The 17,497-nt window shown below is 35.2% G+C and overlaps 3 protein-coding genes and 2 pseudogenes across 7 annotated transcripts; 2 read left to right on the forward strand and 3 right to left on the reverse strand.

The window, feature by feature from the left end:
* The first annotated feature begins 494 nt into the window (after positions 1-494).
* Positions 495-1,725, forward strand: LOC104748009 (F-box/kelch-repeat protein At3g04660 pseudogene; annotated as a pseudogene).
* Positions 1,726-2,034: 309 nt separating this feature from the next.
* On the reverse strand, positions 2,035-4,192 carry LOC104744574 (putative WRKY transcription factor 39). The gene is made up of 3 exons (XM_087489170.1): positions 2,717-4,192; positions 2,508-2,633; positions 2,035-2,416 (listed from the first exon to the last, which is right to left on the reverse strand). Exons 1-3 carry the CDS (start codon positions 3,457-3,459, stop codon positions 2,269-2,271), a joined length of 1,017 nt encoding a protein of 338 aa, XP_087345296.1. The 5' UTR covers positions 3,460-4,192; the 3' UTR covers positions 2,035-2,268.
* Positions 4,193-9,451: 5,259 nt separating this feature from the next.
* LOC104744575 (protein CLP1 homolog) lies at positions 9,452-12,602 on the reverse strand. 4 transcript variants are annotated; one of them, XM_010465652.3, is made up of 9 exons: positions 12,283-12,602; positions 11,774-12,140; positions 11,323-11,391; positions 11,143-11,238; positions 10,813-11,054; positions 10,584-10,722; positions 10,279-10,473; positions 9,947-10,185; positions 9,452-9,833 (listed from the first exon to the last, which is right to left on the reverse strand). In XM_010465652.3, exons 2-9 carry the CDS (start codon positions 11,999-12,001, stop codon positions 9,695-9,697), a joined length of 1,347 nt encoding a protein of 448 aa, XP_010463954.1. In that variant the 5' UTR covers positions 12,002-12,140; positions 12,283-12,602; the 3' UTR covers positions 9,452-9,694. The 4 variants fall into 4 exon arrangements, with proteins under 4 accessions (XP_010463954.1, XP_010463952.1, XP_087344263.1 ...); XM_010465650.3 differs by having other exon boundaries at positions 10,584-10,734; positions 12,283-12,460; XM_087488137.1 differs by having other exon boundaries at positions 12,287-12,427.
* On the reverse strand, positions 12,515-15,658 carry LOC104744577 (receptor-like protein kinase ANXUR1 pseudogene; annotated as a pseudogene). The gene is made up of 2 exons (XR_015582129.1): positions 12,809-15,658; positions 12,515-12,724 (listed from the first exon to the last, which is right to left on the reverse strand). The product of XR_015582129.1 is annotated as a receptor-like protein kinase ANXUR1 pseudogene (transcript).
* LOC104744576 (uncharacterized) lies at positions 14,646-17,303 on the forward strand. Its single transcript, XM_010465654.2, has 3 exons — positions 14,646-15,562; positions 15,901-16,869; positions 16,960-17,303. Exons 2-3 carry the CDS (start codon positions 16,374-16,376, stop codon positions 17,037-17,039), a joined length of 576 nt encoding a protein of 191 aa, XP_010463956.1. The 5' UTR covers positions 14,646-15,562; positions 15,901-16,373; the 3' UTR covers positions 17,040-17,303.
* Positions 17,304-17,497: the final 194 nt, after the last annotated feature.

Below are 17,497 nucleotides of genomic sequence, written 5' to 3' on the forward strand. Positions count from 1 at the left end.
AGGAATAAGAGTTTTTTGTTGGCTAGAGCATGGATTCTTTATCATTTTTTTTTTTTTTTTGGAGCTTTGACTTCATAAAGAATGTCACGTATAATGTATATGTTAACTTTTTCTGATTCGGATAAGCCCCACAGAGTTTTACCTATTCAACATATCCCATGTTGAATCCCTAAGTCATGTCAAAGTGGAATACACAAATGATAAATCAGAGCTACAAAGAGCGGTTTCTTGAATTTAATGTTCATTGTTAATTTGTTATTATAATCTGAAGAGTAGACGCAAAAAGAACAGGCATTGTTGTACTCTGTTCCATCAGGTTCACCTTGCAAATTTCAAAATACTAAACACCAAGGGATAAATTGGAATGGCCTTGAAAAGTAATTTCTTGAAAATATTAGGGATTTATTTATTTGCAAACCCCTTATTTGTTTTCTTTTTCTTCTTTTTTATCGTCGGCGGCGAGATATATTATTAAGGGTTTAGGAGTGAAAAAAAAAAGAAGGAAACGGTGAAGAGGAAGTGAGAAACGCCATGGAAAGAGTCAGGACGAGGAAATGGACGGCCGAGAACAATCGAAAACGTTCAATGAAACAAGATGAAACCCATCCGTTGCCTTTTATACCTCGTGAACTGATAGTAGAGATACTCGTGAGAGTTCCAGCAAGATCAATAGCCAGGTTCATCTGCGTTTCAAAACTCTGGTCATCCATAGTCCGCAGCCAAGATTTTACCAAGTCGTACCAGCTGCTGATGATGACTCGACGATCTGATCCGACTCGCCCGCGTCTTCTTTTCTCACTCTTGTGTCACTCCGTGAAGACGCAGCAATTATTCTTATCCCAGCAAGATCCATCTTCTAATCATCAAAGGGTAAACATATGTATGCGTCCTCCGACTCCTTTGTCGTATGAATTTTTTACACCCGTCCACGGCTTGATCTGCTGTCAGTATGATGGTAATAAAGTGATGATTGGGAATCCTAGCACGGGACAGTTCTTACCTTTACCAAGAATCAACTCTAGGACTAGGAGAAGACATATATTCTCCTTTTTTGGATATGATCCCGTGAACGATGTTTACAAAGTGTTGTGTATGACGGTAGTACAAGGTGGTCCTCTAACGCCTTGGTCAGGATACATGTCCCAGGAGCATCAAGTTTTCACTCTAGGAGCTAACCAAGAATGGAGAAGTATCGAATGTAAACATCCTCATCTTCCTTTTCCTGATACTCGAGGGATATGCATAAATGGGGTTGTTTATTATCATGCTTGGATCAGAAGTAAAAGATTTTTGATATCCTTTGATCTGATATCTGAAGAGTTTAATGTCATTAAGCCACCAGCTGACGACGGTGGGTTCCAAAACCTAGTGAACTACAACGGAAAGTTAGCTTTAGCTTACAGGCATGTTAACAATACAGTAGTTCACCTGTGGGTTCTGGAAGATGCCTGCAGCGAAACAAAATGGTATAGATCTTTTGTCGCGTGTCTTTCTAGTTCTTGGCGAGAATTAGCTGGGAAGGTTGACTTCGAGCTCAGGGGTATTCTTAGTACCGGCGAGCTTATATTTGCACCCCTCAGTCCCATTAACCCGGTCCATTTGATCAGTTTTGATCCCAAAAGAAACTTTGCCAAAAAAATTGTGGTTGAAGGACTTGGAGATAACGTTTCTTCTTTCAAAGTTTATTTGGATCATGTAGAGAGTCCTATGTTTCTCTTCTGTTAAATCTGAGTTAAATCATTTGGTATCTGTTCTGTTAAATTTGAGTTTAATCATTTGGTATCGCCTTTCATTTAATTAAAGATCTCAGACAATAGTTGTTTTGTGTTTCTTCTTTGTGTTGTTGACTAGTTGGATCTTTATCATCTGCTTGCTTTTCCAGTGTTGTTATCTCATTTTGATGGAGTTTTATTTAAGACCGAGTAATCTCTTACTTCAGACTTCCTTGTTGGTGTGGTGGGATATAAACCACGATTGATCTAAGATGCTATAAACCTTATATATATATATTGTGGCATGCATACACATATGATATATCTAAGAAAAAAAGCTCGGTTGAAACCGAAGTGTCCATGTTACTTGGTACTGCCATAGAATCCGAGTTCACAAGTGCTCTTATAACTCATGTCAAAGTGGAATATACAATTACAAATCAGAGCTACAAAGACCATTTTCTTGAATCTAATTCATTCTTCTTCAAATTCAAATCCAAGAGTAGACGCCAATAACAAAAAAAAAAGAACAGGACACGCATAGACTCTGTTTTCGTCAGGTGTGAGCTGATTGTGAAGACAATATTCTTGAATGGTTATGCTCACCTTCGTAAGTTACAATTAACATTGAAGTTTCATCGATACATCGCTCCACATGCTTCCTTGCTGGACAACCTCTCACACTGCTGCATTTATAGTATCCTCTGCAACCGGAACAAAACAAAAGAGATCTATATTAAATTAAATAGACATAAATTTCCAAGGAACCTTGCATCAAAAGATGTATATATATACCGTGGATGCGGTGAACCCTTAATAGGTTTCTGCCCATATTTTCTCCATGAATACTCATCCGGAGGTATATCAGCAATCTTGTTACTGATTGCAGGGACCTTGATTGATCGTTTTACCCTCAGTTTCCTGTAAAAAAATAAAGATCAAACATTTTTACAAAGAGATACCAAAAACAATATTAAAAAGGTCCACAGAGAAAAATGACAAACCTTTTCTTGGAACAATGACATTTGCTTCGACTTCCGCATTTCATACTACCAGAGCACATCTTCCGGGAATGCTGCGATATATGGTCAGACCCACGGGACAATCCAGTCAAATGGAACGAGTTCCTATCGTAATCAGCTACACTAGCATCCATACTAAGAGATGATACAAACGATCTTGAACCGTTCGAAACGCTAGGAGTATAACAGCTACTACCAGACCCACCATCAAACTTAAGGTTAACACCGCTATTGCTCCTAGAGTAAGCTATCTGCTGGTGGTTGTGGATTAACTGATAAGGAGCACGAAAAGGCGGTGGCTGCTTTAACTCCAGATACGACTTGTCAACACACATGTTGCGAGTAAGCATTAATGGAGGAGGAGGATGACCCATATGGTGTTTTGGTTCAATTCCATCGTAAACAGCAGAAGCTGGAACCATTTGAAGAGGCTCTGGTGCAAGAACTTGAGTGTAATCACCAGTAACATCGTTAGCAACACAGCAAATGGGGCTCTCCAAGAAGATGTGTTGAGGAAAAGATGACCTAAACTTGTTGATACTACGGAACTTGCCATGACCTAACCCTCTGCTTAACAGAGAAGCTACTCTCTTGAACTTGGAAACCGCTTCTCCTGTTTCAACCACTAAGGATTTGGGATCACTGCCGGCTTTTTGAGACAGGAGATTCAACACTCCATGACAGGTTTCTATAGCTGATTTGTTAGCAGCTTCAACTTCCTCCATATCTTTTGTTTCTTCTACCCAAACTCCAGATCAGAGAAACAACCAAAAGAAAACCTAATTCACAAACTCAAACACCCAAATCTCTCCTAAACCAAGGGAATCATACTAAAAAAAGCCTTTGCAACCTATAAAAAAGGAAAGATCTCAAAATCTAAATTCCAGTAAAGCTAAACCAGATATATAATAATAAGACAAGAAAAAGAGGGGTTTACAGACACATTAAATAAAGTTAACTAGATCAAATCCAAGGAGCGTGAAAAATCCAGAACTCGATTCCAAAGAAACCTAGAAACAGACCAAACACCATGAGTTACTTCTCCAATTTACTTCCAAAGAAGAGTTGCTAACAAGTAAAATCGAAAACTCAGAGAAAAGATGAGATCTTTGTCAACACCCAGAAAATAAAAATTAGCTCACATGACAAAAATAAAAGAGGAGAGAAATAAAAAATGAGATCTTTTTGAATACGCTCTGAAGAAGAAGATACAATTGAGCTCAAACATAAGCAAGAGAGAATTGTTATTAAGGGATAAACTAAAGAGTAAGAAAGATTTGTCTTGTTTGTTTATTTGCAAGAAAGAGATAGAGAGATAGAGAGATGGGTGAGATAACACAAAAAAAGAAAAGTGTCAAAGGTTATGACTTTTGCTTTGCTTTGCTCCACTTTGTGGGTAGGGAAGAGTTGAGACTTTTGCTTTTTTTTTTTTTTATGTTTACTTAAAATTCCCCCACCAATTTTTAAAAAATATTTCCTTTTTCTTCTTAATATTATTCACATTCTCAATGAGACCAAATTCCAATTTTAAATGTCTAGCAGCTAAAGTAAATATAGTTAATTTTTTATAAAAAAAAACCAAACACAAAAAAAATAAAGAAGTGGAATTCACTACAGAAGAGAGAGAGAGATGTTGTGGTCGTCGCAGTTTCAGAGGAGAGACTTTTCTCTCTCTATACTAGTGGAACCTACTTTATACCTACTAATTTTCGTGCAAACCAATAAAAATCTGATTACATCAACAATAAAAAATGTATATATTAAGAATTTTTATGATATTCGGATATATTTGAAATCAAGATCTGTAATTAAATTACTAATATCTTTAAAGTAATCGCTGCCTAGAATGGAATAGAGTTCACACCTGCGCTTTTTTCATTTATTGACCACCAAAAATTCTTCTACTAATGTTTGAGCTCAATTGTATCTTCTTCTTCAGAGCGTATTCATTTTCATTTTCTTTTTTTTTTGTTTATCTCTCTCACACATCATATATGTATATTTTTCTAATATATTATAGGTAACTATATGGTAAAATTGATTTTGTATTCATTTTCGTAAAAATAATATATGTATTTTTTTCACTATTTCTCGATTCCCATAAAATGGAGAAAAACGTCCACTGTGGGACCCATTGTGTCTCTCGTCGAGATTGTAAATTAGAAAAAGGTAACGGTATAGATTTCGACACGTATCCTATTTCTATTTCCTCTGGTCGACTCTCTCTCTCTAGCATGTTGCATCACGATTATTGTTGACTAGAATAGCTCTCTTTCTCTCTCTCTACTTTTTTTTCTCTGTTTTTTTTTGTTGGTTTGAATGTTGTTGTTGTTGTTGTTGTTGTTATATGATCTTTTACATATTGACAATGATAAGTGGATCTTTTCTTCCTATAGCTAAATAAATAGTCACTCAAATGATTAGGATTTTCTGTATTTAATGTCGTCTTAGGTTATAGTACTATAATACAACACAACAGTGAGCTTATTATAGAATACAGCATCTTATGTTTAAATACCGATATAGCTATTTTTATGTTTTCTTTTTACATTTTCAGCTCAAAGCATATCGTGGTTTTTAAACAAATAAAGTTTACTTTACTATCAAGAGAAACATATTACTTAACATGTTAAACCTTTACAGTTCATTGTTTTTTTTTTCTATCTTAAACCCTTTTGTATTCCTAGGAGAATCATAAAACAACAGATTAATAATCTCACCTCTTTAAGGAAGAGCATAATTCAGATTAAAAAGATTAATAATGCCACTTGGGTAGACAAAAAACATCTAACATTCTTCGGATCCGATTCTTACTCGGAGCTTATTCAACAATATTACAGACTGAACTGATTTAAAATTGTGACTTTTGAATTTATTCATATATTACTACTATATTTTGAAATTATCCAAGGTATCTTATTCTTACCAATTACAATAAGATATGTTAAGTTAACTATAAGAAAACAAAAAAAAAAGCCCGACCAGAAAACAGTCAAACACGATCAACTCATCAAATATACTATTCTTATACGTAGCTTATTTTATTTTTTATTTTTTCGGTTAGATCAGGAAAAATATAGTTGCGTGTCAACGTATAACGTTTAGGGGTTTAAAATCTAGTAGGTGAATGAATACATATGATTACTAACAAAAAAATTAAAATTTTTGACGGCCCGAGCGTGTCACATCTTATATAGCTAGTCATCATCAAATTCATATTATTAGTAATGCCTAAACATGCAAGGAAAATTATTGTAATGTATGGATTTTAAAATTCACAAACTGACATGGAAGATTACTAGCTAGCTAGAAGCAAAACCATGCATGATCAGTTAATTCAGTACAGACTATATACGGTATATATATGAAATACATGTGAATAGTTTTAAAATAGTATGGAGTATTAATGTTGTTCGCTCTACGAAGAAATATCCTTTCTCATTTCGTATAAACTATTATATAATGGATTTGGCCGCTTTTGCTTTCAAATTTCTGTTGTATATATGTTGGATTTCGACCTTTTTTTTGTTTTCTAATTTATCTTGAGATTTGTGGTTTTTGGATTTTTAATTAATCTTAATTAAGATCTTAATTATCTCAACAACAAAATTCTATTAATTTTAGAAATTAATAACATATTAATTCTGAAATTATAATATTATGAATCCTAATATTATTATAAATTTATATATGATAAAATTAAGTTGTTCTTAATACTTGAATTCATTTAATATAATCTTCATTTACTTGAATCTTTTCTTATTAATATAATCTTCAAAAAATTTAACATATAATTTTATTTTCAACAATTATATCAAAGAAAATGAATTGTGCAGGCTATTTTTATCACTGAAGTATAAATGATTATTTATTATTTCGAGAAAAACAATAATAAATACATTTTGACAAAAAGAAAAAAGTTCGTACAAACTAAAAAAACTAGATATATATATATATATATATATATATATATTTAAGTTGTTTTTATTACAAAACATTAGAAGGGAGTATACAATTAGTTTATTACTACTTCACAAATATACTACAAAAATTAAAGTGCAATGAATTTTTTTTTAATTATCAAGAGTCTTTCTCACAATCATATAAACGAGTAACTTAAATAATTTTTCAATAAATATATTGATAATAATATGTATTAAAATTGATATATAATTGTCCTTAGTTTGTTGACTACCTAGAAAACAATAACCGCAACATTACATTTTTCATCCTTTTTGGTCAGACAGTCAGGATATATATGTTTTTAGTTACTCACCACCTCTACTACGCATGTGTCCTCTCAGTCTCAGGTGTAGATTAAACATCCCCTGATTGATCTCCACAGTTTCTTTAAGGCTCCTCAACTCCCCCACTCAACTCATTAATCATTCTCTTGACTACAAAACATATGAAATTTACGTCGTAAACAACTAAATTTGGGTTATCAAAATGTTATTAATAGGGAAGGGAACAAAAAAATTTACCCACTGTTTATGTCCCCAAAAGCCTTATCAGTTCGAGCGACACGTGAGGTTTCCAATCCGACCCGGCAAGGCAACTCAACTCACAATGAAAGTGTAGTGTAGTTTTTTACTACGGGTACTGTATACCATGTGGTAAATTGTAAATAGATTTTAAAATTAATATGTTGCCACTACGTACTGAGTAAATTGTAAATTCATGCATATACAGAAAAACTTATAGCAGCAACACACATTTTTTCTTCTTCTTCTTCTAGTCAATAAAAACATCACTACTTGAATATGCTTTAACCGGAAAATAGAACTAACGCAATTGAACATTAATAACATTATTTCCATCATTTTGTTTTTAATATCATATTACAAAAAGACGAACACATCTAATCCACAGCAATCATCTTTTAAACTCGAAACTGTGAGAAAACCTTGTGCGGTTTGTATAGGACAAAACGGGCTGGCTAATATTTTTGTATAAGCGATTTTACAAAAACACCTCGGGGAACATGAAGATATTATACCCAAAACAGACGCTTGAAATCACAAAGAAATGAAAATAGAATTCTTCACATACCTCGGGGAACTTCAGAATTAGCTTAAGAGCTTCACACTGAATGTTATGGAGGTCATAGTCATGATGTTCTTTCCGGAATCCAAATCACAAATGCAGAAGTCGTAATGAATATCTTCTTTCCGGAGGGTGTAGTGACGAAAGAGAATCGAGATACGTCATCACTATCGGCTATCGCAGAAGCTGAGAAAAGAGAGACAGAAGGGGGCGATATCGGTTTTGAGAAGGGTAAATACGTTTTTTCCCTATATAAAAAAGCCTAAATCTGTAAGCACGGGAAGAAAGTCCTAATTGGTGAACAATACCCATGGGAAAAAAATGCTTATCCTGTATCGTGATCATAATATTCTAATTTCAGTATAAGATATTATGTTAACTATCAGAAAAAAAAAACAAAAAAAAAAAACCCAAACAGAAAACAGTCAACCACGATCAATTCATCAGATATTCTATTGTTAATGTATTTTGTTTCTGCTCCATTATCTCAAAAACAAAATTCTATTAATTTAAGAAATTAATAACATATTAATTCTGAAATTAGAATATTATGAATCCTAATATTATTATAAATTTATATATGATAAAAATAAGTTGTTCTTAGTACTTGACTTCATTTACTTGAATCTTTTCTTACTAATATAATATTCAAAAAATTTAACATATAACTTTATTTTCAACACTAATATCAAACAAAATGAAGTGTGCAATATGGTCACTTATTAATTCGAGAAATATCAAACACTAAATACATATAAATACATTAGTTTGACAAAAAAACACTAAATATAAATACATAGAAATAATATATATATTTATGAAATACATAATATATTTATATAATATATAGAAATATCAAACACTAATATATATATATATATATTTATAAATACATAGAAATATCAAACACTAATATATTTATATTATATATATTATATAAATATATTATGTATTTCATAAATATATATATTATTTATGAAATATCAAACACTAATTTATACTAATATATTTATAAATACATAGAAATATCAAACACTAATATCAAACACTATTTTTATCACTGAAATATAAATATGGTCATCTATTATTTCGAGAAAAATAGTAATAAATACATTTTGACAAAAAAAAAACTTCGTACAAAAAAAACTAGATGTATATATTTAAGTTAGTTTCAAGAAAAGAGTATAAAATCAAGCATATGACAATCGTTCAAAGACAAACTCTTCAAATCATGTCTGCAAGATACCATCAACGAGTTACTTATGATTGTGACCGACTGTCTTGCACGCGACCATTTGTTGAAACCAAAGACCATGTATTTGTCTAGGTATCAAAGATCATCACTGCATCATCATTTGTAAGACCTCCAATAGAAATCAACTTGGTTACCCAAGTAACTAACAAGAGAATGACCAGTTACAACTGCCGTTGTATTGATTTCAATTCTGGACCAAGTCCAACTATTCAAATCTAGGACCTGATACTGTATACCATGCGGTAAATTGTAAATAGATTTTTAAATTAATATGTAGCCGCTACACAATAAGTAAATCACTAAATTGTTAAGAGATTCATGCATATATATAGAAGAAAAAAAACTTGATAGCAGCAACACACTTTTTTTTTTCGTCAATAAAAACATTACTACTTGAATATGCTTTAACCGGAAAATAGAACTAACGCAATTGAACATTAATAACATAATTTCCATCATTTTATTTTTAATATCATATTACAAAAAGACAAACACATCTAATCCACAGCAATCATTTTTAAACTCGAAACTGTAAGAAAACCTTGTGCGGTTTGTATAGGACAGAACGGGATGGCTACTTGTAAATTTTAAGTTACATAAATGAGCTGCTGCATCATCCTCCAAGCACAGAACATGCCTCTCTATCTTCCCTAACTAAATCATTTCGTTGACTCAAGCCATGACAAAGATCCAGCGATCAAGAACTTGCTAGGTAATGTCCCTGGCGATGGTGCTAAATACGTTATCTTCTTCCTCGGTATATCAACTTCCGTCACATACACAAACCCAGAAACATTGCTGCATCATCAAACATAAACACCATATCAGATACAAAGAAAGAAACATCAGAAAGACCAAAAGAAACAAAAGCTTTTGATTTGTGGAAACAGCAAGAACGTTTAGAAATTTACCTTGAGACAATCTGGTCTGGTTCTTCAGCGTATGAGACAGCCAGAACAGAATGCAGCAGATCCCGGTTATCAATATTTACAGGCGTCACCCTCAACGGATTTGAAACCCGGTCAGACCCGATTGGCAGAGCTGACATTGGAGCTTGTGGTCCACCACCAATTCTGAACACTTGCAGATCACTGAAACTTGATGTATTGGCATACGGAGAGAGTTCTTTGGATAGACCGTAAAAATATTCCTGGAAAATTAAAGTTTTCTAGTTTATGAATTTCACTTCCCAAAAGGCATGATCAATTGGATATTAAAAAGATATGAGACTGAAAATATTTACCTGAATCCTAGAATTTCTTGAACTTTGCCGGAACTCTCTGGCCCTAGCTACAACTCCACCAGACTTGTGAAGTTTCACGACGTCAACATTACTCTTACTTCTACTAAGGAAGTCTTTAAGCCTGCTGAATAGTTTTTCCTGACCCAATACTAGTACAACAGAGGCGTTGAATGTGTCTATTGCATGTAGAAGCAGCTGCAAAAACAACGCAAATACAAATTTTTAACAGACGTTAGCACAACGAAAAATCCACTAAAAAGGAGCTAACTTTACCGGAAAACACGCTAAAAAGAAGCTAATTTTACCTCGTAACCCGGACCCTCGATCCATCCCATTGTGTTGATCACCATTCCAGCAGCTCGAGATTCAGGGTTTCCTACAAACTGTCTCTCCAGAACTTGAGCAAGCTCTTTCACCAGAGTTTTGTACAGTTCAATGTTGGCACTGGAAGAGCCACTAAAAAAAGTTTTAAAATTACACATTGAGTGAAAAGAACATATATGATGGGGAAGAGAAATTTGAAAAATCACTTACCTAGGTGTTATGTGGCCGTAGTAGTATACAAGGGCCATATCAAGAGTAAACCCTTCAACTGGATCCAGTGGCATTTCAATAGGTGTAGCAGCAATCGAACCCGGTATTGTAATTGACCCTTGGCCAACATCAAGGTCTACAAATGTAGGTTTCCATCCTTGTTTAGCTGCCCAACTAAGAAGCATCTTTGTCAACGTGCTCTTCCCGGAATCGACAGGCCCTACTACAATAACCCGAGGTCCCTGCATTAAGTGAATTCTTTAGAACCAAGTGTTTAAAACTTTTGCCGATATTGGAATACAATAACATGATTATCGAGGAAAAAAGTACCTGAGAAGATTCTGGTTCATTGGATGTGGAAGCTTTGGCCAAACGTCTCCTAGCATCTAGTATTGCGTGCACATTAATGTAGCTGACCATCGGTGTCTAGAAACGAAGACATTGTTAGTTGATATGTTTTGCTCTCTAAAATATCTAAAGGAAATATGAAAATGAAACAAGTAAGCAAACCTCATCTGCTGTATAGTCAGTTTCCGTGACACCATCCATCTCAATTGTCGCTCCATACCATGTGAAAACCTAAAAATAATCAAAAGGCACAACGGTAAGCATAGTGTTACAGAGCTATGATCTTTATAGCTTTACATAAATCAGTAGCAGAAGAAAATAAATAAAACAGAAAGAAAGGTACATCCTTTGCCAGTAAACATGTATCATAAATCTTTATACAACCCATTTAACAATTATTATTACATAAACCTTGAGTCTTTTATCCAACCCAAACCCAATCAAAGTTCATTGGCAAAAGGATGTACCTTTCAAGAAAGATAACCACAACTTAAACCAAATCAAGAAAGGCTCTCTAACAACCAAAACCCAATACTAAATATGTTACCAACAAGCTCATTGTATCTATTAGCCACAAGCATAATGTCTTGCAAACGCAGGTTAGAAAACATACCGCAAATTTGAGGCGAGGAGGGAAGGTACGCCAGATTTCAGGAGGCAGTTCAGAGCCGAAAATCTCAGCGGTCCCGTTGACCAAACGGAGTCTGAGAGGCTCCTCAGAGACTTCAATCCTAAGCTCGCTTTCTCTCTCTAATTTCACTTGCTTCAGATTACCAGACCCGGGAACTGCGCCAGTAGTCATCATAGCCGGTGGATTCATTGACGGACCACCGTAAGCCATTGCTTTTTCACTCTTGGAGTTGTAAGAGATCCCACAATTGCCTCACCTTAGACCTTCACTCCGAGTAATTGGAGCTCTCTTCACCATAAACGATCTCTTCAGACACAATTGCCTGTAATTGCTCTCCTTCTTCTTCAACCTATAACAAAAGTACAATCTAAGTAAACAAAAATAGGAAACAGAGAAGAAAGCTGCAAACTTTGCTAGAGAAAGATAATATCTAAATCGAGAGAGCCACTGATTTCTATACCCAGAAACGAACAAGAGAGAGATAAACTAACCCACAATGGTCAACGTAGGGAAGACCGACGGCGGCGAATATATGACCGGTGGCTATAAGACGGCGACGAGAGGAAGGAGGTTGAGATTCGCAAAAGTGCGGTGGTTTGTGGGAGAAACAGAGTAAAAAGTTGAAACTGAAATCGTAGTTTTAGTTTAGGGTTAATATCGCTTTTTATTGTGGATTTTTAATTTCCTTTTTTAGATAAGGGCAAAATTGTAAAACAGTTCTCATTCGACAAAACAAATTACCATTAATTAAAAAAAATAAGGAATTCTAACTAGGAATTGTAAAATACAAAATATAATTTTGATTACATGTAATAATCACAAAAGAGGATATTATCTTAAAACATGTTTCGATTAATTATTTGTTAACATATCAGTCAAATGTAAAATCATCTTCAAGTTTTTTAATCCAAATTCCTTTTCTTTTCTTTAATCCTGCCAATTAGAGAAAAACAAAAACAAAATTAAGACTTTAAAATTAAAATTAGGAGAATAAAAATGTAAATATTGCAAAATTACCTTATCGCCCTTTAGGATTTACAATCTGAGAGAAGATTCCACTGCTATCTTCCGAAGAAAGATCATCACTCACGTCGTCTCTGCCGGCAACGTTAACCGCCGCCATGCCTCCTCCTCCACCGCCGACATCCTCAGAGCTTCCTCCACGATTCGGAGTCCGACGAGTCCCATCAGCAGTTTCTTGAAGCTGAAGCGCGAATTCAAGATTCCACAAAACATCTCCCATCGTCGGCCGTTCTAAACCACTGTCTGAGAGACACTTCTCCGCCGTGTCTGCAAATTTCTTCAAACACTCCGAATTGATCTTCCCTTTTAGATTAGGATCGATTATATCATCTAATGTTCCTTTACGTTTGCAGTTCATTGCCCAATCTCCGAGACTCACTTGTTCCTTGGGAAGATTTGGGTTCAGCGCTGGTCTTGCGCACAAGATTTCAAACAGAACAACTCCGAATGAGTAAACATCTGACTTCTCGGTCAGTTGCTGTCTTCTGAAATACTCAGGATCTAAATATCCGAAACTTCCTTTGACTACGGTTGTTACATGTCCTCCGTTCATGTTAGGTCCTGTTTTTGATAACCCAAAGTCTGAAACTTTAGCTACCCAGTTCTCATCTACAAGTATGTTAGTTGTTTTCACGTCTCTGTGTATGATCGTGTACTTTGCTCCTGTGTGAAGGTAATGTAATCCTCTAGCTGCTCCGATTGCTATCTCTAGCCTTCGTTTCCAAGTTAACTGTGGTTTCTTTGTGTTGTATAGATGTTCACGGAGTGTTCCAAGTGCCATGTAATCATATATGAGACACATTTCTCCTCCATCTTCGCAGTATCCTATCAATGAGACTAAGTGTTTGTGTCTTAGTCTTGAGAGAAGTTCTATTTCTGTCTCGAACTCGTTGAGTCCTTGTTCTGAGTTTGGGTTTGATCTTTTGACTGCTACTTTTGTTGTCCCGTCTATAACTCCTTTGTAGACTTTACCAAAACCTCCAACTCCAATGACGTTGGAATCATCGAAGTTTTGAGTTCCGTGTTTGATTTCAGCTAAAGAGAATCTACGGCATAAACCTGCTGCGAGATTAGATAAGTGACTTCCATTGTTGCTCTTCCCTGAGATGGTTGATTTGGTTCCTGATGTGGTGGAGTTTCCATATATAGGAAGCCAGCTTGATGTGTGAGAATCTCCTCCTTGAAATCTTCGTTTCTTTTGGTATACCGTGAAGCACAGAGCACAAAGTAAAACCGCTGCAACTCCTCCTGCCGAGCCAATGATGAAAGCAGTTGTCTTTCCGCTTTTGAATTCTTTTTTAACCTCTGCCTCAGCTTGCATAGGCGACGGCTGAGGGTTTGGACCGGCAAGGTTTTTCATGGTGTCCATCTTGAAAATCTCTAACCCGTTAAGCTGTGAATCATAATATTCCGGTTGACCAAACGTTGATGGAGTCATCTGAAGTGTAATCTCTTCACCTCCGTTGGTACCATCAACATATATTGCATAGTCTTTGTAAGTCGGGACTCCTTTTTCTCCAGTCCATCCTATAATATCTGCAGGAGTAGTATCTGCTTGCGCTGTTCTGTTATTGATGTAAATGTTGAAAGCCTTTTGGTTGATTTTGGAAAGCTGGAATTCACAGAAATGAAGTCTAAAGATGTAAGTGAAGTTTTTATCAATTTGGAACATCCATGTAAGATTGGATTTGAGGTTGATATCTCCGTTTGGGCCTTGAGATCTTGCTGTTTTGTATACATCAGCTGGAGCTACAGACACCGGCATTTTCTGGTAATTGATCCTAAAATTGTTGCTTGCTTGAAGTGTAACACCAAGACCCGCACTAAAGATGTAAGGTGCATCGTTGTACCAAGTTCTTGTCAACCCACCAGAGTCTTGGCTTCCAGGGATGTCTTGACCACCAACATTAAGCCTAAACATTGACTGAAGATTTGATGTCTTGGCATCAACTGTCTGATCTGCGAAACCAACAAGAACCGCCGTATCAAACAGTTCTGGCATTTGAATCACCTCGATACCGTTTATAAAGGCGAATGTGTCTTTATGCTTGTCTGATGGGGTAAACGTGATGCTCAAAACATCTTTCGTGGTGGGTGCAAGAGAATATTCTTTAACCAGATAAGCTTGTGTCAAAGCTTGACACGTAATCTCAGCGCTGAAATTGCTCAGTAGGACAACATCGTTAGCAGCCACAGCAAAATACGAGTTTGAGATGTTGAGACCAGTGTACGTTGATGGGTAGAAATGTAACCGGAGCAAATGTCTTTGGTCTCCTTTAACCGGGATTTCATAAGTTGCTGGAGCTGTAAAGATTCTGGCTGTCATATAAGGAACTGTTGAGAGAAGTGAAGGGTCTTGATATGTAGCTGTTGCGTGAACTGAGTTTCCTGTCTTTAGAAACTTTGTATCTGGTTCCCATTTTTTCTTGTCTGGGTCAGTCGAAGCTTCTGTTGCCCCGCAGCCCAGCGCGAAATCCTGACCGTTACATCTAGTTGGAGATATCAGGAGAAGCGTGAGAGGCAAGAGGAAAAAGAGAACTCGAGTTTTCCCGTTCATGGCTGACACATCAACGGGTCTAAACTCTCAGGCTCAAGAGGAAAACGCAAGAGCGAAGATCAAGAGGGTGGTCACTTTTATGCCTGGAAACAAATTGGAAGCTCTTTATCTTATTTTCTCTATAACCTAACCATGGAAACTCAAAACAAGACTTGCATGGATCAACAAGAAGGCAAGACAAGAATCTTAAGGTAGGCTTTTCTTTTCTTTTCTTTCTATTTTGTTTAGTTTGTTTTCTCTACAATGAGGTTACTGTTTTTTTCTTTTTTCTCAATCTCCGTTGTTTTGTCTGGAAGAGAAACAGAAGTAGTTAGAAAAAATTCATGGTAGAGAGGATTAGTCGAACAAGCTATGTTTAGCATATTGTTGTTAAAAGAAAATAAAAGACGTGTTTTTTCCTTTTGCTACAACATGAATTTATCTAATCTAAATATAGAAACTCTCAAACCATATTGTTTCAAACTTCTGAATTTTTTTTTTTTGATTTGATCGAGCTATACTAAGATAAATTTTGAAACTCTTTTCTTAGAATGGTCAAGGATGTAAACAAAGGAAGTCCCCCGAAAGATCTGGATGAGTCAATGATCAAATTTAAACAATGGAGGAAAATAGCTTTTTTGACCTCTATATCCATTGCATAGATCAGTGGTTGAAATTATTTTGCTATACTCCATTAAAGCACCTCGAGTCTTCTAAAACTGTTATCTGGTCGGGTTGGGCAAATTCCTACTAGAGAAGAGCATAAAGAACATATCTGATCAACCCGACCCATTATAACCTCTTTGTTGGCCGCGTAATGTTCGCACGCGGCCATCAGACAAAGAACATACATAAAAATTTTACAAGATTCAAAGCCCTTAGCTTTGATAATCTCTTAAAAGAGGTAACAAAACCAGAAAGAAAAACCCTTAATCTTCATTTACAAGCCACCTCTTCATAACACATTAGCTTCCGGTCATTCTGCTTTATATACACAACAAGTGAAAACCAAAAAAAAAAGAAATGGTGAGAAGAAGAGAAGGCCTTACATTGCCAATCTTAAGATCAACGTTTCCAGAGGTCAAAACAACAACAACAACACCGGTGGCCTCACAGAAACCAAAACAACGGTTATCAAAGCAGCTCTCTATGCGTGAAACACCAAGAGACGTTGCTTGGGAAAGAAGAAGACGTCAGATGATAATGATTCAAGAAAAGAAGCTGCTTCATAAAGGCATTTCAGATGATATTAGTGTACAAATGAAACTAACGGATGAGGATTTGAACGAGCTAAAGGGATCGATTGAGCTAGGTTTCGGTTTCAATGAAGAAGCAGGACAAAAGCTATGCAATACATTACCAGCTCTTGATCTTTACTTTGCAGTGAATCGTCAGGTCTCACCTCTCCCTTCACCTAGCAGCAGCCGTAGCAGCAGCGTATCTGCATCAACCTTTTCGAACAGTATACCGTGTAGTCCCAAAAAAACTGATTCAGATTCATTAAAGATCTTATGCCCAGGTATTTCAAGATTCAAAAAAAAAGGTCACTCTTACAATGCTTAAAATCATGAGTTTTAATTTGATGTTTTGTTGGTTTTTTTATTGGTAGGGGATGATCCTCAACAAATGAAGCAGAGATTGAGACACTGGGCACAAGCAGTAGCATGCTCTGTTATGCAGTCTTATTGATGAGTGTATATGTGATTGTAAGCTTCAATATTTTCTTTTGAGAGATAGGAAACATAAATCCTTTATAAATTAGGACTCTCAAAATAGAAAATTTTGAAAGAAAACAAAAAAAAAGGAAGAAGAAGATTATGGCTTTTGTATATACTCTGTAAAGGGAACACAAGATGAGAAAACAAAAATACCTCTTGTTCATAAGCTGTATACAAAAAAAAAGATTACAATATGATCTTGGATTGGATAAATTAAATGGACTTTTTTAGATAATCGATTTTTAAACTATATTTTTTTGTTGATATTATTGCAATTTAACTCTAAATTTACATGAGCAAATTTGCATCTAAGATTTGAGAAGTGGGGTGTATGTTTAATATAAATAAAATTATTGGGTGTGTTTCGTAATAGTTAAAAATATGAGGGTGTAAATTTCAAAACTATCAAAAGATTAAAAACACCTCCTC

The sequence above is a fragment of the Camelina sativa genome, chromosome 15 (assembly GCF_030686135.1).
Source record: "Camelina sativa cultivar CO46 ecotype springtype chromosome 15, ASM3068613v1".
Classification (NCBI taxonomy): Eukaryota; Viridiplantae; Streptophyta; class Magnoliopsida; order Brassicales; family Brassicaceae; genus Camelina; species Camelina sativa.